The following is a 22,160-nucleotide window of genomic DNA, read 5'->3' as shown; positions in this document are numbered from 1 at the left end:
AAATATTCATTTGTACTTATGACCTAACTCACCTGTAGAACTCAGGACCTTAAAGGAGGCCTAGTGACTTCCCCTCACCAAGAGGGCATTTCAGTCTAATCAACAGTAAATACAGCAATATTTAATTACACAAATGCATGAGATTATTTTCACTTCCTCCTGCTCTGAGGAAATGCACCACAGGAGGTAAGACATGTTAATAATTGTACCTGTGTTCTTTGTGTTCCAGTAACTGACAGTCTCTGCATGTCAGTCTGTCACATGTTTCACAGAAAAGTTTTAACTGTTCTTGTTTGTGGACAGGACAGAAAACTGGACGTTGACCGGATGCTCCCACGGCCTCTGTTTTTAAAAACAAACCATTTTTGCATTTTAAAATAAAGTTTGACGAGCAAAATCTCTAACTGCCATGCTGGGTAAGACTTAAGAAGTCAGGCAAGGATAATTATAAACCTACTCTCAGATAAGTCAGTGCTTATTCCTGTAAATATATGTACATATTAAAACATTTACAGTGTCAGTAGTTTATCAAGAAAGTTTCCATGCGTGTTACTTTTAAGCAAAAAACAGGATGGAGATTGCTTTCCCTTCCCTGCCTTAAAAATCCCAAAATCGAGCTATTTTGTTGGACTATAAAACCACATGTTGTTTCACCCCACCCTAGCGCTGCCTCGCTATCCAAAGGTTCAAACACTCCTCAAACTTTTGAATTGTCAAGAACCCAGGGATCTTCTAAATTACCTCTTTAGAGATCTGACAAAGTAAACACCACCACCACCAGGGAATTTCATTTTAGTCAATATTTAGTCATTTGAGCTGCAGTTGGGCTGGATAATAGAAATTTACACACAAGCAAATGAAGGATAAAACACAAAAAAATTCTTTCTGGGATTCCAAATTGCCCAATGACCCTTTGAAGACACTTGTGGAGGAAAAGCAGTCTTTGGAAGATGAAGCAGATAAGGATTAAAGAGAAGTAGTAAGTGGATGTTTTCCCATATTGTCAAGTACTGTCTGAAGCTTGTTACATGATTCAAGTTATTGTAAGAAAAGACAGCATACATGAATACAAAGTTGGGTCTTCCACTAAAGAAATTTTCAAGTATTCAAGATATATTTCACATGGTCTAACAAACCATCACAAACATATTACATATAACAGATAATTCCTTCCAAGTACATGAGTAAATAATTCACCACAGCTGATATCACTAAGAATCACTATGTGGTTCTGTTTCTAGGGAACGATTACTGTATTAAAACAGTCCTAAATATAGAAGTGATATTTTCTAACACACTACATTCGCAGCAAAGCATTGAAGGGTAAATCTGGCTGTATTGTCATCCTGACAAAGTCATGATATTTGTATGGTGTTCCATTAAGAATTATGCCATTTTTTAGGTAGCCATGCTATTGTGGCTTTACCTGGATACTGCCACATACTTAGATTCAGAAGTTTGAAAATTTACCAATGTAAGATCTTATGAATTAGTAAATGACGTCAAATTTAAGGCAGAAATAAAAAAGCCTCTTGTAGTTCTAGCAGCAAAATTAAACTTTAAGTTTTTGGACTAATCAAACCAATTTTCATTAATATTAAGCATTATAAGTCATTAATAATGCAGTTTAAGCATAGACCAGGAGTTCCTGGAAAGCACTTACAGTGCAACTACACTAAAAGAGGACCAAAACTGCCATGACGAGGTCCCTAGTTACATACTCTCAACTTATTTGATATCACTATTGTGAACAGAACTGTGTCCGTCTTAATTGACCAGTCCACATCACAGACTTAGATTCTGCAGAAACTAAGCTTCAATTTAAAAACCTTTTGTCCCTTGTTTGCAAAGAAAACCTTCCAAATGAAAATGCAGTAGCTTTACGTACCCTGAAAACAGCTCTAAGAGGAGTGACCTGTCCCCATTTATTTCAGTAGGTTGTGAACTGCAAAGCCTAATGACGACAATTTAAGGATCAAATTTCTCAATACTTTAGATGTGCAATTTCACACCAAATTTGTGCCCTCAGTTACCACAGTAGTGCCAGCAAACTGTCAAATTTGCATATGTAATTGGTGAAAGATACTAAGCAGAAACAGCGATGGTCCTGAAAGTGTGCTGCCAGTTGCATCCCCACTTAGTAATACTGATGCAATAGTAACTTGGCATCCTGTACAAGGGCCATATTCTATGCTCAATCTCTCCTGTGGGAGTCCTGGTGCGTATAAAGGGTGGTACTGTATGACAAACTTCATACCCTTGGTCCACAGACCATAATTAAAGGTGTATTCCAGTCCTTTCCACCAGATGAGTTGACACCTTTTTACACCCCCACCCTCACTCCCTTTAAAACTACCAGCCCTGAAAATACATCCTAGGATCTAGAAATGTAGTTTGGCTCTGTTACTAGCGATGAGAGAACCAGAAAGGTTCTGCAACTGGAACTTTGTAATTGTATTGATACTTAAGCCAAAACAGAATCCAGTTCACTCTCCCATATATGACCTAGCTCTGCGGTGTTAATAAATACATTTGTCACTAAGGAAATCAGGTACAATTCAGAATACACACATCAGTTCTGCTGATTAAGGTGGTGTACCACTCACTTTTTTTAAAACACAAACTCAAACAAAAATAGAAGCCTCTCCCTGTTTTTCTGTTCTATACTCACGCATTTCCTTCACAGACCCTTTTAACTGTATTAAGTATTACCAGAAAAAAACATTTTAATGTATTTAACATGTAAAAGTTTTCCACTTTCAAGGCTCACTGACTGCATGTTGGCTTGTCCCCATCTTTCTCTAAAACCTTCCAGGAATGTCACAGACTAAGGACAAGTACATACTCATCCTTCCTCTCTTGGTTTGTATGGGCACACACGCTCACCCACACCAGCAACCTCCAAGTAGTTTTTATTCCTAGGCTACAGGTAGGATAGGGCAAAAGATCAACAAACTTACCTGAGGAGACATCCTCTTTCTTTCTGATCATATGATCTTTAGTAAATTTTACTCGCTGATGTGCTTCTATGCATGTCTTGCACAGCCATTCCCCACATTCCACACAAAAGCCCACAGCACTAGCATTATCTTCACAACTAGTACACACCTAAAAGCAGGAACAAAACAAGTCAACATAGTCACTTACAAAGATTCAATTTCCCTGTGGGGCTTTATTATGCAGGTACATAAAGTCCAATAAAAGTGTTTATTTCTTTAGATGCTCAATCACATATACACAAGATGCCCATATACCAAATAGTACCTAACTTGCAGTAAGAAAAGTAGAAAACCATACCTGTTCTGATTTCTCATCAGAGCTACTTGGTGCTTCCGAAGTGTCCTTCACAAAGTAGTTATCCACCAGGTCTATCTGTCTGCACTCCTGGCGGCATATTGGACACCTGATCACACCAACTGCAACACACAAAAGAAATGTTTTACATTCCCTTGGTTTCAAGAAACAAAACGATGAAAGTAAAATGTATAACAGTAATATGCTAGAATAAAGTGGGTTTAAAAGACAAGTGACCAGAATGAACAAAGAAAACCATCTTCTGAGTGCTTAATGTGATTGGGTAAGTGAAAACCATACTCTAGGAATAAAAGCAATACCCCAACAAACCCACACTTGGCCAAACATGGTGAAGTTTCAGCCAAACCTTTAGAATGAATGACCAAACACCACTAAAGAGACTTTCCTCCCTTCAGGGGACCAAGCCCAGTTGCTATGAATTGTGATGCAATCATTCACAGACTTTCCCAACAAGATCCAAGTATAGTATGTAATTTAGTTAAATTATGTGATCTTGGCTTCATGGGTTTTTCTTTCTAAGTAAGGTTAACTATTTTACCTTTTGCATCCCTTCCCTACACCTCAGATCCATTACACAAATTTAAATGTCAAAGGAGCCTTAAGACCAAGGGCTTGGCTACACTTGCAAGTTACAGTGCAATAAAGGAGCCCCAGGCACACTAGCTCACTCCCCGTCCACAATGGCAAGGGACGTAGAGCGCTCTAACTCCACAGCTACAGCGCTGCTGGTACTCCACCTCGGCGAGTGGAATAACGTTTGCTGCGCCCCCACTGGAGCGCCGCGGCACCAGAAACCTCCCATAATGCCCTTAAGTCAAGTGGCCAGTCATCATTATTTTTGAACACTGTAGGAATGCGGATGTGCCCTTTGAAAGCTCCATTTCTGACAGCCAGCATGCTTACCTGTTCCAAGACAAAGCAACCATTACTGTGGAATGCTGTGGGGGGGCACGCGTCGGGGTGTCTGCTGCTGTCTGAACTTACAAGACAGCATGCTGACATGCTCTCAGCTCCCAAAAAACCCACTCTTTCCCCCCACATACACACAACACTCTCCCTGTCATACTCCACCCCACCCACCCCATTTGAAAAGCACGCTGCACACACTTGCATGCTGGGATAGCTGCCCATAATGCACCGCGCCCAATGCCACTGCAAGTGCCGGAAATGTGGCCATGCCAGTGCGCTTGAAGCTGTCAGTGTGGACAGACTGCTGCATTTTCCCTACTGCACTCTACAAAGGCTGGTTTAACTCAAAGCATTTTACATCTGCAAGTGTAGCCATGCCCTAAGTGACTTTGTCCCCATACTCTCCAATCTGAATTCTTGTCATATGGATACAATTATTCCACACTACATTAAGGATTTTAAATGCTTACAATGTACTCCAGCAGACCATTCCTGGCTGCAATATTGCAGGCAACAGAACCTCAATCACATGCTTCCACTAAGATTTACCAGAGTACCACGGGGATATTCTAAAAACCTTTTGATTTTTAAACCCAAAACCAGCATTTTCCTTAATAGCACAAAAGCCAGCCATTACCCTAGCTCTATTAGTCTTGCTATGTTCTACACAATGAATTAGTGTGAATGCCAATGAAACCACCAGAAAAAGAAAAGAAATCTCAGAGCAGACTAAATGTGTCCCCTACATAAACTTAATGTTAGTACTTAAAGAAAGCACTAACCCTGAGCCATGGCCATCCAAAAAAAAAAAAAAATTAAATTAAATATTTTTATTTCATGTTTTAGACGGAAGAATTTTCAGGTGAAATGTCCTGTATATTTAAGTGGGCAAATTTATATTTAACAGAGCTGGGAACTTCAGGAAAAGATGATGCTATTTCAGTGGAGATCAGTTAAGTCATTGCCACAGCAGAAAGACATCAAGAACAGAACCTAGAAGCCCAAGCACTTAGAAGCTACAATATTTAAACTAAATGGGAATGCAGCTAGATAATCTGGTGTCACATTACTAATGTACTGTTTTCAGGAACTTTGGTAGGGCATTACAACACTTCACCCAAATTCAAGAATGGATGTTCTCTAGCATGACCTATTTCTAGCAATTCTGCTTGTATTGTTGTATCATTGTTGTACACCATTTACAATGTGCATAACATTGCTAAATTGTTTAACCAACACACAAATAAATATCAACAAGCAAATGGCAGCAAACAACATAACGGCCAAAAAACCCCAACCCCAAATTGGTAAAAAAAATTCAGTTACATAGTAACTACAAACTGGGTAAACAAATTCCCTGACAGTACCAGAAACACTCTGGCGTCAGTAACACTGCATCCTAAGTAAGGCACATGTTATTCAAAACCACCTTGTTCAGTGTCTGGGTATCAATACTAAATGTTGCTGTGTTAGTATTTAATAAACTGGTTAAATAAATAAAATGGGTAAACATTCTCCCCATAAAAAGACAAAAAGCAGGGGAACGTAGTAGGAAGAGAGCCTGAGACATAAGGCCTTGTATCAGAGGCCTGCCTGGTATGACGTAGGACCTGCTCACAGAATCTGGCAAGAACATGACTAATACTGCAGAAACACACATTCCTAAGAAGTGCTAAGCACACAGTACTCATACAAACACATCCCAATATCAAGGATGGTATAAAAACATTCTACAAGGATAACAGGAACACAGTGACCTCTCCTAAAAGATCAGGTAAGAATGACAGTACATAGTAGAGAAGTTTTGATCGAACCACCATATACAAGGTGATGGGTAAAAACTAGCCACATCAGGAGGCAGTACTAACTTGTTTGTATCAGGGTATAAAGATGCATCTCCAAGGAAGAATCTTTGTCCAGCTGAGGGGGGAATGGAAAAGTCCTGCCATTCATTGAGCTGCGTCCATTGTCATGTATATACAAGTCTTAGCATTCTCGTAGAGTCTGCCAGGTGCTATTAGCGTGCTTTGTCAACAATAAACCTGGCCTGGCGCCTTTGTACCTTAACGCATCTTGTGGTCATTGGGCGGTTCGCTCGAAGTCCACTGTGCCAGCTGTCTGCACAGAGCTGGGACAGCACACAGGGAGAACACACACATGCAGCCAAACATCTAACCACATTAACCGTTGGAACAATCTACCAAGGGTCATGGTGGATTCTTTATCACTCATGATTTTTAAATCAAGATTGGATGTTTTTCTAAAAGTTATGCTCCAAGAATTATTTTGGGGAAATACGATGGTCCATGCCCTACAGAAGGTCAAAATAGAATATCACGATGCCCCCCTCCCCGCCTTGAAATCCATGAATTTACTTTATTATATCTACTTTTGAGGGAGTAGCTTCCAGATTAGTCTAAGATTAATGGTCACTGCCTCAGAATTCTTGATATACACAAGAACAGCCATACTGGGTCAGACCAAAGGTCCATCTAGTCCAGTATCCTGTCTTCTGACAGTGGCAAATGCCAGGTGCCCCAGAGGGAATGAACAGAACAAAGAATCATCAACTGATCTATGCCCTGTCACGCATTCCCAGCTTCTAGCAAACAGAGGTTAGGGACACCATCCCTGCCCATCCTGGCTAATAGCCATTGATGGACCTATCCTCCATGAATTTATCTAGTTCTTTTTTGAACTCTGTTAGAGCCTTGGTCTTCACATCATCCTCTGGCAAGAAGTTACACAGGTTGACTGTGCATTGTGAGAAAAATACTTCCTTTTGTGTGTTTTAAATCTGCTGCCTATTAAGTTCATTTGGTGACCCCTAGTTCTTGTATTACGAGGAGTGAAGAACACTTCCTTATTTACTTTCTCTGCACCAGTCATAATTTTATAGGCCTCTAGCATTCCTCCCTCATAGTCCTCTCTTTTCAAGATGAAAAGTCCCAGTCTTCTTAATCTCCCTCAAACAGAAGCCATTCCATACTCCTAATCATTTTTGTTCCTCTTTCTGAATCTTTTCCAATTCCAATATATCTTTTTTGAGATGGGGTGACCACATCTGCACACAATATTCAAGATGTGGGTGTACCATGGATTATATAGAGGCAACATGATATTTTCTGTCTCATTATCTATCCCTTTCTTTTTTGACTGACGCTGCACACCGAGTGGATAGTTTCAGAGAACTATCCACAATGATGCCAAGATCTCCGAGTGGTAACAGCTAATTTAGACCCCATCATTTTATATGTATAGTTGGGATTATGTAGACATGCAACCGCACTTATTCCAGGGAAATTATCTAGGATGACCAGATCTCACATCAACCCGAACTCAGGACTGTTGCAAGTTGTCAAGGTTTCTTCCCCACTCTGAACTCTAGGGTACAGCTGTGGGGACCTGCATGAAAACCCCCTAAGCTTTTTTTTTTTTTTTTTTACCACACATACCGGCATAGGTTAAAATTTCCCCAAGGTACAAACTATTTTACCTTTTGCCCTTCGACTTTATTGCTGCCACCACTAAGCGTCTAACAAATATACATAACAGGGAAAGAGCCCACTTGGAAAAGTCTTTCCACACAAAACTCTATACCCCCGTTCCTGGGGAAGGCTTGATAAAAATCCTCACCAATTTGCATAAGTGAACACAGACCCAAACCCTTGGATCTTAAGAACAATGAAAAAGCAATCAGGTTCTTAAAAGAAGAATTTTAATTGAAGAAAAAAAAGTAAAAGAATCACCTCTGTAAAATCAGGATGGTAAATACCTTACAGGGTATTCAGATTCAAAACAGAGGATCCCTCAAGGCAAAACCTTAATTTACAAAAAGACACAAAAACAGGAATATACATTCTATTCAGCATAGCTATTTTATCAGCCATTTAAACGAAACAGAATCTAACGCACATCTAGCTAGATTACTTACTAAGCTCTAAAAAAAGGAGTACTTGTGGCACCTTAGAGACTAACATTTATTTGAGCTTAAGCTTTCGTGAGCTACAGCTCACCTCATTGGATGCATTCAGTGGAAAATACAGTGGGGAGATTTATATACACAGAGAACATGAAGCGATGGGCGTTACCATACACATTGTAATCAGAGTGATTACTTAAGGTGAGCTATTACCAGCAGGAGAGCGGGGGGGGGGGGGGAGGGGGAAGAGGAAGGGAACCTTTTGTAGTGATAATCAAGGTGGGCCATTTCCAGCAGTTGAAAAGAATGTCTGAGGAACAGTCGGGGGTGAGGAATAAACATGGGGAAATAGTTTTACTTTGTGTAATGACCCATCCACTCCCAGTCTCTATTCAAGCCTAAGTTATTTGTAACCAGGTTGCAAATTAATTCCAATTCAGCAGTCTCTCGTTGGAGTCTGTATGGTAACACCCATTGTTTCATGTATATAAATCTCTCCACTGAATGCATCCGATGAAGTGAGCTGTAGCTCACGAAAGCTTATGCTCTAATAAATTTGTTAGTCTCTAAGGTGCCACAAGTACTCCTTTTCTTTTTGCGAATACAGACTAACACGGCTGCTACTCTGAAAGTTGTTCAAGGATTTTTCAAATAAAGAGCCTAATACTTCTTGAGATCCCATGTGAAAAAAATCTATTTTCATACTATTTTTAGGGTGACCTGCAGAAAGCCAAAGTCTTGAAAAGAAGAGACAAAAAACTTAACACCTACGAAAGATGGTAGAAACAACAAGTTACAATTTCAGATCACAAGAAGGACCTTGTAGAGCAAGCAAAGATGTGACTGACTGCACATAAAGTGCCCACGCCAAAGTAATGGGTATGGAGGATATATCAGAACTATCCTTGAAACACTAGATTTATACTCCTGATTATGTTCATTAGAGCCAGAGTAAGAGCGCATTCATGAACTCAGTGGATTACAGAGTCCTTCTAAAAAAAAGTTTTTACTTCTCAGCCTGCACATTAAATGTCATTTGTTTTTCAGATTTCATTATTTTCGATAATAGTGGTTTTCATATATCCTGTGCATTATGCAAAATGCATCAGCCTGTGTCCCACATTCTTCCAGCCAGAATACATATCTATCAGTAAATCTATGCATTATCTTAACTACTGATACTCCAAGTTCCATATTCCCAAACGTCATTGATAAGCTTTCTGTACGAGAAAAATGTGGAAATGGTGTTATTTTATAGAAAAGAAAAAGCAGGAGGAACTGGTCACTACCATCAAAACTTCCACAACATATAGCCAAATTAACCGAAAAACAAGTGTATTTTAGTAGTTAAGCCTTCTATTGCTCAATGTTTTAATCATGAAGCCAGAAGAACAGAAGAAGGTTTTCCTTTCCAGTCTTCCAACAGGAGGCAACAGGCAGTTTCCCTGAGGTGCTGGTGGACATTTTGGTGGTGTTTTCTGATCCACCCAAGGCACCTTACAGAGCTTATGATGGAGCAGAACACAGACAGACTCAAACTAGCTGATGATGGTATAACCATCACAGACCAAACTGAGTGCTTGGCAGAATGTGTTAGCAGGCTGTTTAAACTTCCTGTAACGTGCAGGGTGGTCAGTGAAGTTTTCCTGCAGTGCACAATGGTCAAATAGCTAGAGCAGCCACATGCTGGGAAGCCGCTAGTAGTCTGGGATATAACCGGTTTGACTTGGGTCTGCGTGCAGCAGTGTTGATGCCAGAACCTCAGCTTTGAGCACAGATTTGAAAATTTGTTAACATAGGGTTAACAATCAGTGTAGACCCTAAAGCCTTGGGTTCTCTGACCCAGGGTCAGCTGGGTTGAGTCCCTCTAACCCCGGGCTTACACTAAAGTGTAGATATACCTTAAGAATGCATTTCATCATACACAAAAACACACAGCTGCTATGTAAATTAGCACCACAGATGATAGTGAATCTTGTTTCTCTCCTGTAACCCTAGCTAAATCTGATCTAATCAAGGAGCAGGAATAACTTCTTACCTGAAAATTTGGTTTGAGTCACCAATCCAGCAGGTAGGGAAAGCCTGCCTGGCACTGTCAACCACACTCAAATGGAGATAGGTTTCACTTGCCATCTTCTCACATCATGAGCCACTCCTCCCTGTCATGGCACCAGGAGAGAGAGTGTTTCCTGCAACAGAGGGAGAAGAGAAACTCCCAGATCCCTTGTGACAAGTTCCTAACAAGGGTCAGGTGACCCCAATAGGAGGAGTAATTAACCTAACACGCTAATATGGGCAGAAGGCAATCATGAAGAAGGAAAGGTGGGAAAATATGCCCCTAAAACTGTGTGGTCAAGGAGGCACCTGTGAGTGAGAAAAACTAGAGTATATAGTGTTTAATGAAGGAATTCAATCCTGTGTAACTGCTCTGTAGATTTTGCATACTGACAATAATTAAAACTACTCAAAAAAAGAATCCACTATAGGATGGATGAAGGGAATTCTTGTCACCTTCTAAGAATTGTCACTATCCTTCTAGTTAGCTGCCAGACCCAAGAAAGGGAATTTGAGCCTCCATTAATCGGACAATGAATTACAATCTTGGAACTGCAGAGTGAGAAGCAAGGACATCTTAATAGTTCTTCAGCTATCTGAATGCTATTTTTAAGATACAGAAGTTATTTCCTCACCTTCTTGACTGAAATAGAAGACAGAACATCCAGATGAAGGAAAGCCTTGTTGAGATGAAGGAACAGATGCAAGCAGAAGTAGTTCTACTATATACCAGGAGTGTTACATTGTTAGATAACTGCAAAAAGGCTGGAAAGTCAAGTCTTGCTTAGAGCTCATGTTACACATCCATTTTGTTGGGGTAAAAAAGATTTTATTAAGAGAATGTCAATGCAGAAAGCTTTTTAAGGAGCCATTTTAATTGTTTATAACTCTGATAACTCAAAGTATATTAAATTAAACCCTTGGCTTTACTACAGAAGGACTCAAAAATATTCCGAACAATAGTAAAGAAAGTCACTATTCCTATTTTCATAGAAGTGAAAAAAAGATCATTAACCCCTACAATAGGTTTTAAAATCCCAAACTAACCTATATTGGAAGGTATTAAAAAGACATTGACATAAACGTGCCCACCTGAAATTTTACCTACCGTTGTCAAGTAACATCTAAAATGTCTTTAAACATATTTTTAATTTTATTTTGTGATCTGATACGAGTCTTTTGCCTTTTGTTAGCATCAATGTTTTCCCAGAATAGTCAGATTCCCCTGATGGCCGCTTGCAAGGGTCTTTCACACAATATGGGAGAGAATTTTTTAATAGAAAAATGTAATTATGTAAACCATAGAGGTGGCAAGTATAATACCCAAAGTTAATTTGAAATCTAGTAAATTTATAATTCAAAGTAACTTTGACCTTTTAAATAAACTGCATCTAACTCTTTACTCAGATTCTGCCTTCTTCACCATGACTTCATAAAAAGTTCTCTTTATTTCTTTAATGCTTTAGATCTGAAAAACAGCCCGAAAAAAAGCTGAATTCTACAAAGACCTTTGGTATTGTGGGATAAAGTTTGCTGTCTTGAAAAGATTTAGCTTTTATTAGGGTAAGTCTCCTACCCATTATCAACCAAGCACAATGTTCTGACTTGGGGTGGAGGGGGGGGGAAGGAGAGAGAGTCAAGCTCTTACTTAAGGTATTTATAAAACACTTGTATGAAAAGGAGATACCCATGTCAAACATGAATAAACCTTGTAACTCATGTAGTGAATTGATACAATCAATTCAAGTTTATCTGAAGGATACAAACATTTTGGAACTATTACAATACTGGAACTTGAAATTACTCATTTTGGGGTTTTTCAATGCTGAATAGCTTTTTAATGCAGAAAATACCACTTGCAGAAAGTAAGTGATGTGAGCCATGATCATGAATTATAATTCATTCAAAAATATTAGGAAAATTTAAATACATTTTTAACACTTGAGAGCACTGAACACATAGCATTCAGAATAGATATATGGTTAAAAATAGAATAAAATATATACTATGTAAAAAAAAAAATGGAGAAAAAAGAATTCCAGTCCGCAAACTGAGTAATCCAAACCAGCACACCTTACTCTATTTGAATACATTTTATCGTGTGTCCGTGTGTGTCCGTCTAGCACATCTGTCCTGAGTTTTTCATAATCTGTAAATCAAGGCAAACAAATAGGAATTCACAGACAAAGCCAATGTGAATACAATTTCTAGAGAAGTTGCAATTCAGGCAGGCTAGCCCAAGAGTAAGTCTATGGGCCAGGATCATCTTAGCTGTTTGAGAATAACCAGTATGAGTAGGATTTCTAGAGTCTTGTTTCATGAACACTGGAAAGATAACTCAGCTGAAAATCCCATTTTCTGTGTTCTGTTTCATGAAAAGTTCTGAATTTTTGCTGAAAGCCTCTTAAAAAGTTTGGAGCAAAAAGATTCATTACAAGATTTCCTCATCTCTTTACTAGAAATTTGCATACTCAAGGATTCTTTTCCTAGAAAGAGGTTGCCCACTTAGCCAGTGAACATTTAGGAGACTTTGAACAAAGAGGACTTTTAGCCTAATGGGCACAAGATTATTTGAGAAGTAGTTTGAAAATAATTGCTGAATTTTCTGATCGTAGTAGAGCCTTTTGACCATAAATGTAGTACAAGAAGATCAGCAAGTTAAGTCTGACCATTTTTAGTTTTAAATTGATGCTTTTCCCCCATTCCAAGACCATGTGCCTTGACAAATTTCTTGTCCAGGGGAACTCCCCATTTAAAATTACTTTGGTCAACCATCAACACCATAAATCTGTTTCCTGGGAGAACAGATCATGAAAACCGTGCCATTTCCTCTCTTTTCCCTAGATGATTTCAGTATTGATAAATTTCCCATGTTCCCTTGCTGCTTTGGTTATTTTATTTAAAGTTTGCTCCTAGACTCATTTTTGAACCCACTGATTATCCAGCTGACAGCGGAATGTGTAGTACTGATAATAATATGAGCACAACATCAAACAAACTTAAAGGTACCTAGTTTTCTCTATTTAAAAACCTAATTTTACTTATAACTTAAACCAGACAAAAATGTACAATTCAACCCAAAGTAAAAGCATTGCACTATGCTACAGAGAAAGGTAAAATTCAAACCCTAGCTTGTTCCCAGAGGAGGAGGAGTATTTAAGTGTGTTACTAAGGAAAATATTCATCTTACTGTGCAAACAGAAGAATCAAAAATAAAAAATTGTTACTAAAAGCAAAACTAGATTTGAACAAAAAGAGCTCTGGCTACAAAATGCACTTATTTGCTATATTGATAGAAGTAGGGTGTAGAAAATAAATCAGAGTCCAAACACTGAGCACATAAACCTGGCTAAACTGCTTTAATTTGGACATTTAAACTTGGATTAAACTTTTGAAAAAAATGTATTGAAAATGTCACTAAAAATAAAACAAAGAAATGTGAATAAATGGCCATTACATATTTGCTTATAAGCAAGATGTCATAATATCCAAGATGGAAAAAAGTCCCATAATCACAAAAATTAAACAATTAGAAAGTTGAAAAATTGGCATACATTTTACATTAATTAAATTAAAACTTCACTGTTCTCAGCTAAAACCATCTACTTAAGCTTCAGAACTTCACAAGCTCTGATGGCTGCAAAAGAGCTGCCAATTTTGCTGCAAACAATGCATTTCATATTAGCAGTACTGATTCAGTAAGAGAAGGTGCTGCTTCCCAGAATGCCTACTCAGCATGCTCAGAGAATAGCAAATTTAGGGAGCGCCAAATAATTTTCATACATCTGCACCAGAGTCCATCCTGTTCAATACAATTACCATTTTTAACAAAGGCTATGTTTCACACGGAGTAGATTAGTACTTGTGCTAGGTAACGAATGCTTCCTCCTTGACAATTCTGGCCGAGGATGCATGAAGTGTTGACATAGTACTATTGTTACATTTTAAACCACTCAATTATATTAGAGAGGACCAACTCATAACTATCTTCCTTATTTACTATTAAAGAGTTTCATCCTTAACAATTTAGATATGTATGTTTACTCTTATTGCCATTGTGTGTTCAGCAGGAACTACAGTCTAAACAGACTTAACAGTATTCACCTAAACTTGAGGAACTGTAAGGAATTTTCCATGTGAAAAACAATACCGTTCATATCACAAGAGCAAACTTATGAAAAGATTCAGAACACAGCACTAACCCAATCCAAAATTAGTGAAGTGCCCACTAAGAAACAAATTGAGAGTATAGTTTGGAATTGATACAAACACTTAGATGAGACCATTTAAACTGACTCTGAAACTTCCCAGGGGTACCCAGGATTGTGAGGCACCTTGCTACCATGTGCCCTTAGCTTGAGAAAGCCTGGTCTGTGGCTGTCACCTTTGCTTCTCTGCTAGCATCTCCCTCCCTGTCCCGGGCACTCAGCTTTGTGCCCCCACTTTCTAGCTCTCTCTGCTATTTCCAGCTTTTGGATCTCTATCTTGGCCAGTTCTAATGGCAGGACTGCCCCACTGGGACTTGTGCCAGGCTGGTTTCCTAAGCCGACGCCTCCCTCAACCACAGGCACTTACAATGGATTAATCAGTTGTCCCTGATGTTTATCATATTCCATGAGTAGACATTTCATCCCCTCTCCAGTTTTCCCTGTAGCTTCCAAGTCATGGTGTGCACACAGTTTTTCCCAACTTGGATCTGGTATGTTTAGCATGCGTCTCTGGCTTACCTATGCTGTCCTCTCCTTTGCTCTATTTCCCTTACCCAAAATAAACAAAAATATTTTTCTCTACCTGGTTTCTAACCTTCTCACTTTTAAATCTTTCTGTATCTGTGTTAGCTGTGTGGAGCGTGACCCTTGGCTAACCAGCAAAGGTGTAGTTCCTGCCAACTATGCCACTGTGAACCCTGGGTATCCCCCAGGAAGTATGTGAGGCACCTTGCTACCACCTGCCATTAGCGTAAAGATGCCTTGTTTGTGTCTGCTTGGGGTCAGCTCTCTAACCCTAGTGGCCATGGGTAACACGAGCATTCCCCTCAGGCTTCACAGGCCCCGCTCTGCTGCTTCTTGATAGGTTAGCGATAAGCCCAAGTATTGAAAGTAAGTAGTACTGGAAACAAAGGCGTGGTTACATGTAAAATAAAAATCGTAACGTTCATTGTAGAACCTAGTCTGAATTAACTAGATACTCATGTCTGATAGAGTAATGCATACCCAAAGTCCCTGAAGAACTTTACAGCCAGGCTCGGCTGTGAGCCTCTTCTCATGAGACAGACACACAATTAAGCTTGTCTCCTTCTAGGTCAGGGGTTGGCAACCTTCGACACGCGGCCCATCAGGGTAATCCGCTGGTGGGCCGCAAGACATTTTGTTAACGTTGACCATCCACAGGCACGGCCCCCCGCAGCTCCCAGCACCGGTCCGCCCCTTCCCGCAGCTCCCATTGGCCAGGAACGGGGAACCACAGCCACTGGGAGCTATGAGAGGGCCGTGCCTGCAGACGGTCAAAAACAAAATGTCTCGTGGCCTGCCAGTGGATTACCCTCATGGGCCGTGTGCCGAAGGTTGCCGACCCCTGTTCTAGGTGAAGGACCCAGCATGTTCCCTTGCCTCCCAAGATAAACAAGTCCCAGCCTTTGTTTTCATGCATAAAGGGGACAGGAGGGAGATAGACCTCTCCCCCGCCATCCCTTTTTGTTTCTTCCTATAGATTTTCTCTTGTAGATTTTGCAGCTTTTTGGCTAGCACCAGGCTCACTATGCAAATAGGCCTCCATTGTGAGGCAGACAATACACAATTCACATATGACCAGACAGGGAGATAAGCATCTGTTACCTCTGCCTGAAAGATACATGTCTGAAGCATAAAAGAAAAGGAGTACTTGTGGCACCTTAGACACTAACAAATTTATTTGTTACTTACCTTAGTCTCTAAGGTGCCACAAGTACTCCTTTTCTTTTTTGCGAATACAGACTAACATGGCTGCTACTCTGAAACATGTCTGAAGTATGTCACCTCTGGGTGACCTGCCTTAATTCTAAGACCTTAAGAACATAATTTTCAATATAGATACGTAACTTAAATATTATCTATACATACATTTTGCAATGACGACTACGACAAGTGGGCTACTGGCTTTCAGTAAGACCTCATCACCTTTTGGTGATCTATTAAGCATACATCTAACGCACGGGATCCCTACTCCCCTTCTATGCCCTCTGCCAGTTGGCACCACCGAGATCCGAGTCACACGAATAGTACCTGTTAAAAGTTTAATTACTTTTAATTACTTTTAGATGAGACTTCAATTTTTAGCTCCACCAAATGTTTAACAGCATAAGACAGGTTTCAGAGTAGCAGCCGTGTTAGTCGGTATTCGCAAAAAGAAAAGGAGTACTTGTGGCACCTTAGAGACTAACAAATTTATTTGAGCATAAGCTTTCGTGAGCTACAGCTCACTTCATCAGATGCATTTGGTGGAAAAAACTTTTTTTTCCCCTACCAAATGCATCCGATGAAGTGAGCTGTAGCTCCCGAAAGCTTATGCTCTAATAAATTTGTTAGTCTCTAAGGTGCCACAAGTACTCCTTTTCTTTTAACAGCATAAAGAATCACAGAAACACTGGAATTTTAACTGGAAAAAACACTTTTTGTGACAGTTCCCCTTTAAGGCTGCTGCTACTTAAAACAGAAGCACAAAACTTTGTATTTCATTATTTTTATTGTGATTCAGCAAGCCAGAGTGATATCTGATCCAACAGCAAACAGACTGCATTATCAGTACATCAGTGCATCTTTGTAACAGAAGACTTCTGCCAAAGAGTACTTACAAATCTAGACGAAAGGAAAAAAGCATTTTACAAAATTTCTCTATCCAACAGGTTTTGTCCAATATAAAGAGTCATTACAGAAATAATTTCAGCTGCTCCTATTACACCAGTGCCAATGAAAAGCATATGGAAGAGGAGAAACAATCTGATGGCTTGAGTACTATACCAAGAATTAGAAACCCCTTTACTCCTTGCATTGACACAAACTTCCTTGAGGCACTGGGCAAGACTCTTTGCCTCTTTTTTTCTTATGTAAAATGTTACTAACCTGACTTATACAAGCACTAGATAATGACAGTACCCAGTGTATGTGGCATGTGCACAGCCTGCTTCAATGAAGTTTATTCTGATCAACCATAGGGCTTCTCTCTCAAAATGCCAGAGAAAATGTCGAGGAGGATATCAGTTTCACACGCTGCTGCTACTACTACTTGGGAAAGCAGCTCCAATGTCTGCTAAGGAAGAGGTACAGCAGAGACCTCCTCCCTTCCCTCTGTCAGCAGCCAAGAGGCTCTGAAGATGGGAGAGCAGATAAAGCTCTAGCTGCTGAAAAGACAAGAACGTGGGTAAGGAAGGAGGGAGGTTGGAACTTCAGATTTCAGACCCTATGAGCCAGAATTTGGTGTAAAAGATGGAGCACCTAAAAAGGGTCCAAAGACAGCACCCTGCTATAAATGTATTCGGTGTTTGTATGGTAGCTCTTTACTGCAGTATCTGATTGCCTCACCACCTTTCATGTATTTATCCTCAACACCCAAGAGGCCGGGCAGGGCTATTATCCCCATTTTACAGATGGGCAACTGGGGCACAGAGTGATCGACTTGCCAAGGTCACAGAGGAAAGCTGGTGGAGCAGTAACTTAAACCCAGCCTAGGTTCCAAGTCCTAAGCTAATGACCTAGGCACTGAACCATCCTTCTTTAAAACCCCCACACGCCTCACGCTCACCAACAGCAGCAGAGGCAGCACTTCCCATGAACTTCACTAGCATGTTCCCCAATACAAGACTTTTATATCTCACTGTGTATAGCAGGTATCCCATCATGTTCACAGCCCCTGATGGAAGGTCTTAAATTACAGAATTCAGGATTAAGTTTGATGTCAATACTAAATACAACGGGTACCGGCTAATTAGTTGCAATCACATAGAAATGCTGTCAGATCCTCTTTATGTTTCAAATTTCCCCATTCCTGAAACAGGATGAAGTAGCATGAAATAGCAGATTGCAGTTATATTCACTTTAGACATGAACATGCATAAAGCAGTATATTATGAATCTGAAACCAAAGTATGACAAAGGAACCATATAGGTAAATATATAATGGCATATTTCCAGTAATAATGGCCTTTATCATTTTTCTTTTGTTGTTCTAAAAAGTAGCAGGGTAAAGTATACCACATTTTTACCAGCTCCAACTAGAGTACTATAGCCATTGCCTAACGTTAGCTAGAGCATTCAAGGAAGAGTATTTTCAACTACCTCTGCTGTTCCCTAGTAACTAATTAACTACACACACATTATTCTCTTTCACTACATAAAAATTACACTATGTTTTAGTATTCAAATCTAATCACCAGAAACTTAACAAGCATAAATATAATAGATGAGGAGAATCAAGAAAATTTTCTGGTGTCTCTCAGTCACCTGGAAGAGTCCACTACAGAAGCTTCGTAAATATTAGCCAGTCCAAGCTTTAAGCAGCCTTGCACAGAATGTTCAGTGCCACAAGAGATGGACATGGCTTTGAAAGAGTTCTGAAAGTCAGACCCATGGGTCAGTCTGACAGTCAACTGAACAGGTGAGAACTCCACTTTCCTACTGAATACATTTTCTGAATAATTTTTTGCATAACTGGATCAAACTCAAAGACAGATGCATAGTGCCATTTAGTGATGATTACATGAACTAGTAACCTATAGTGGAATTTCTTCCCGGTTTTCCCTCAACACAATTAGGGTCATAACAGAATTCAAAGTCAGTTGTCCCCTAAAGGGGAGGAGCAACTCACGTTGTTCCTCTAACTCAGAGGATTAAAGGAACTAATTTTTCTCTCTCATAGGAAAGAGTCTAAGACCTGATGCCACATCTCCATCAAAAAACATTTAACTGACAGCTGGGAAAACCAGAGTTCGAGATCCTCCCTTTACCACAGCAGCAATAAGTCAAAGAGCATCACTTTATTGACATTTATTTCTAACCCATGATCCCAGAGAGGAAGTTTAACATGGTCTTTTAGTTTAACATTATTGTATGCAACACCCACAGTGGAATTTACTTATTTAGCACTTGTCTACACTGCCAATGCTAAAACACTACCTCCACGAGGGGCATAGCTCCCGGAGCTGGTGCACTGTCTACACTGGCGCTTTACAGTGCTGAAACTTGCTGCGCTCATGAGGTGTTTTTTCACACTCCACCGCAAGAAAGTTGCAGCACTGTAAACTGCCAGTGTAGACAGCCCTTGGTGGTTTTGGGGAGCAGGGGGAGAAGTGTTGGGAAGGAAAAATCCAGCCTTGCAGAGCAACACTTTGTTGCAACATAGAGAAAACACATGGAACTGCTAGGGAATTGAAATATTCCTTGGACCATAGAACATATACCTACACTCTATAATTTACATGCAGCGCCACTTAAAACTTCAGACATATGTATCAGGTGTGTTTTTCTGTAAACTGACAAGAAATGTATTTAATCTAAGAAGAACTGACACTGATTTACATTCCTGAATACCACCAGCTGGAGCACTCAAAGGAAGCTAATCTGACCTCTTAGAAAGCAAAGAAAGGTAAAGTGAGAGTATGCATTTGGGGAAACAAAGTCTCAACATCCCAGTATTATTACACCTATTACATCTAAATAGAAGGTAAATTGAGGCAGGACAACAGAGTTAACATTTCCTTCTCTTTACAAAAAGAAACAATATCTTTCACAGTCACATGTGGCCAGGGCCTTGTTTGACATCTTGACAGAAAGTTTATGGTTCTCCAGCAGAACACATACCCTTCAGCATCATGCTTAGGCACCGATTCAGATGAGATCATAGCCAGAGATGGTATGGCCAGTCAGAAGAGATAGCTTTGTACCTTTTATAAGGCTTATCCAGAATTCAAGCCTGGACTCCACTGCATAGAGATGCATTTTACTTATATGTAGTAAGCAAATTTCTTATTTTATTGAATAACGTGGCTTATTTATGTAACCTATTCTTTGTAAGTTACACACACATACAAGCAAAAAGTTAAAATGAATAACATTTCTTTGTAGGTTTCTTCATTGTAGCACTTTATGAAAAACCAAAACCCAAGAATGTGAAAACGAAAAAAAGGAAAACAAATGAGATCACACATTTTGGAAGAGACCTATTCTCAGGACTGACTGACTTAATATAGCAAATACCCAAGAACCTTGATTTTAGAGAAGTTACTAGAATTCTTCACTGATACATAGGAGATGCCACATTAATTAACACTGGCCTAAAGAGCTATAGCTGTGTATCCAAAAGCCCCCCTTTTAAGCTTCTATTTTTAATCAGTTTTTATAATAAAATTTACCTTTTGAAGTGTCCCATGCTTGTTCTCAACCCAAAGATGATTTTTTCCTCACAATATTTAAAGAAAATCCCTTCAGTTGTTTACTTTTTTATAAGCATGATAAAAATAGTGTCACTCACTTCAGGAAATATTTTCAAACACTCGTGTTCTCTAATAACAAACTTCCATTTTAAAGTTGAAACTTGTTCTTCAGAGGGCTATGTGTATGCCAAGTGTTTTGCCAAGTTTGATATATTGGTTGAGATAGCCAAAATGAGTAAGTAGTTTTGCACATGTATAATGTCATCATTTCCCTCACCAGCTTCAAGACTCATCCAATGCACGTATCTGGATAACACTGGTATTTTGATGCATGGCTAATTGAATTGATTAGACATTCAAATAAACCCACACAGGTCACTAGAATGCCCCACCATCAGCTTGACATCTAAACAAAATTTAATGTAATTTCAAATTCTACATTTAAGCGTCTCTGGCAATCCGATGAAGTGAGCTGTAGCTCACGAAAGCTTATGCTCTAATAAATTTGTTAGTCTCTAAGGTGCCACAAGTACTCCTTTTCTTCATGGTATTACAATTGATCTTTTAAAAAAAGGTTTATCTTCCTTTGTAACTGTTTGAAAGACCTGCTAAAAAAGCGAAAAAGTGATATCGCACTAGATCTTAGAAAGTCCAGTTGGGGCTGGGACCCGAATGGAAAATAGCAAAACTGACTAGGTGCACAGTGCTGTCAAACGTATAAAGTAAACAGAGAAAAAAAAAATCCTCAGTTATATCAGAAGTTCCCAAAGTGACATCAATAGATAGCTGGCTGACTGGTCATGTAGTGTTGGCTGCTCCCCCTAATTTCCAGTTACCAAATTCATTAAAAGACACTTAGAAACATGAAATTCTCTCTCATATCACTTATTTATGTAAACAGTTGCCACAAGGATGCTATGTGATCATGAACAGGAGAAGCTGTTGTCCACACAACAATCAATGCAAAGACTGGGGCTCACAAGACACTTACGTATTAAAAAGTATGGGAACCTGTAATTCACAGTAATCTTAGACATTATTTGCAACACAGGTTACAAGTAATCAGATTCATGTATGAAAATGTATTAAATTGAAAGAGCTCAGAAATTTGTATTTCACTAGTATAAGAAATCATACAAAACCTAAAAGAAGGGATTTCATTGAACACTTTTTTAGAATTAAACCTCCACTGAAGTTTAGCCAACATTGCACGCACCACCTTCCTAATTATGCACAGGAAAGAAAGTGAGGTATGTCTACACTGCAGCTGGGAACCTACCTCTCAGCCCAAGGAGACAAATACATGCTAGCTCTGCTCAAGTTAGCACCCTAAAAATAGCAGTGCGCATGTTGAGGCAAGGGCACTGGTATGGACTAGCCACCCAAGTATGATCCTAGGGGTTCAGGCAGGCTTGCACTCAGGTGGCTTGCCTGCACCACCAGTCCACACTTATTTTTTTTAGTGCTCTAGCTCAGGCAGAGCTAGCTTGTCTGTCCACCCAGGCATACTTTGAGTCAGTGTCAGAGCTAAATGAAATGCAAATAAACAGAGTAAAC

The 22,160-nt window shown here is 39.5% G+C and overlaps 1 protein-coding gene across 2 annotated transcripts in view; it reads right to left on the bottom strand.

Moving 5' to 3' along the window:
• TRIM33 (tripartite motif containing 33) overlaps positions 1-22,160 on the bottom strand; it is a 74,891-nt gene that overhangs the window by 44,500 nt on the left and 8,231 nt on the right. For both annotated transcript variants that reach the window (XM_038379746.2, XM_043500309.1), the window contains exons 2-4: positions 3,298-3,416; positions 2,961-3,108; positions 210-342 (exon numbers count right to left, since the gene is read on the bottom strand). In XM_038379746.2, the coding sequence (XP_038235674.2) occupies positions 210-342; positions 2,961-3,108; positions 3,298-3,416 (400 nt within the window). The remainder of the gene's footprint in view (positions 1-209; positions 343-2,960; positions 3,109-3,297; positions 3,417-22,160) is intronic.

Source organism: Dermochelys coriacea, chromosome 21 (genome assembly GCF_009764565.3).
Source record: "Dermochelys coriacea isolate rDerCor1 chromosome 21, rDerCor1.pri.v4, whole genome shotgun sequence".
Classification (NCBI taxonomy): Eukaryota; Metazoa; Chordata; order Testudines; family Dermochelyidae; genus Dermochelys; species Dermochelys coriacea.
This window is presented reverse-complemented; position numbering and strand designations above follow the sequence as displayed.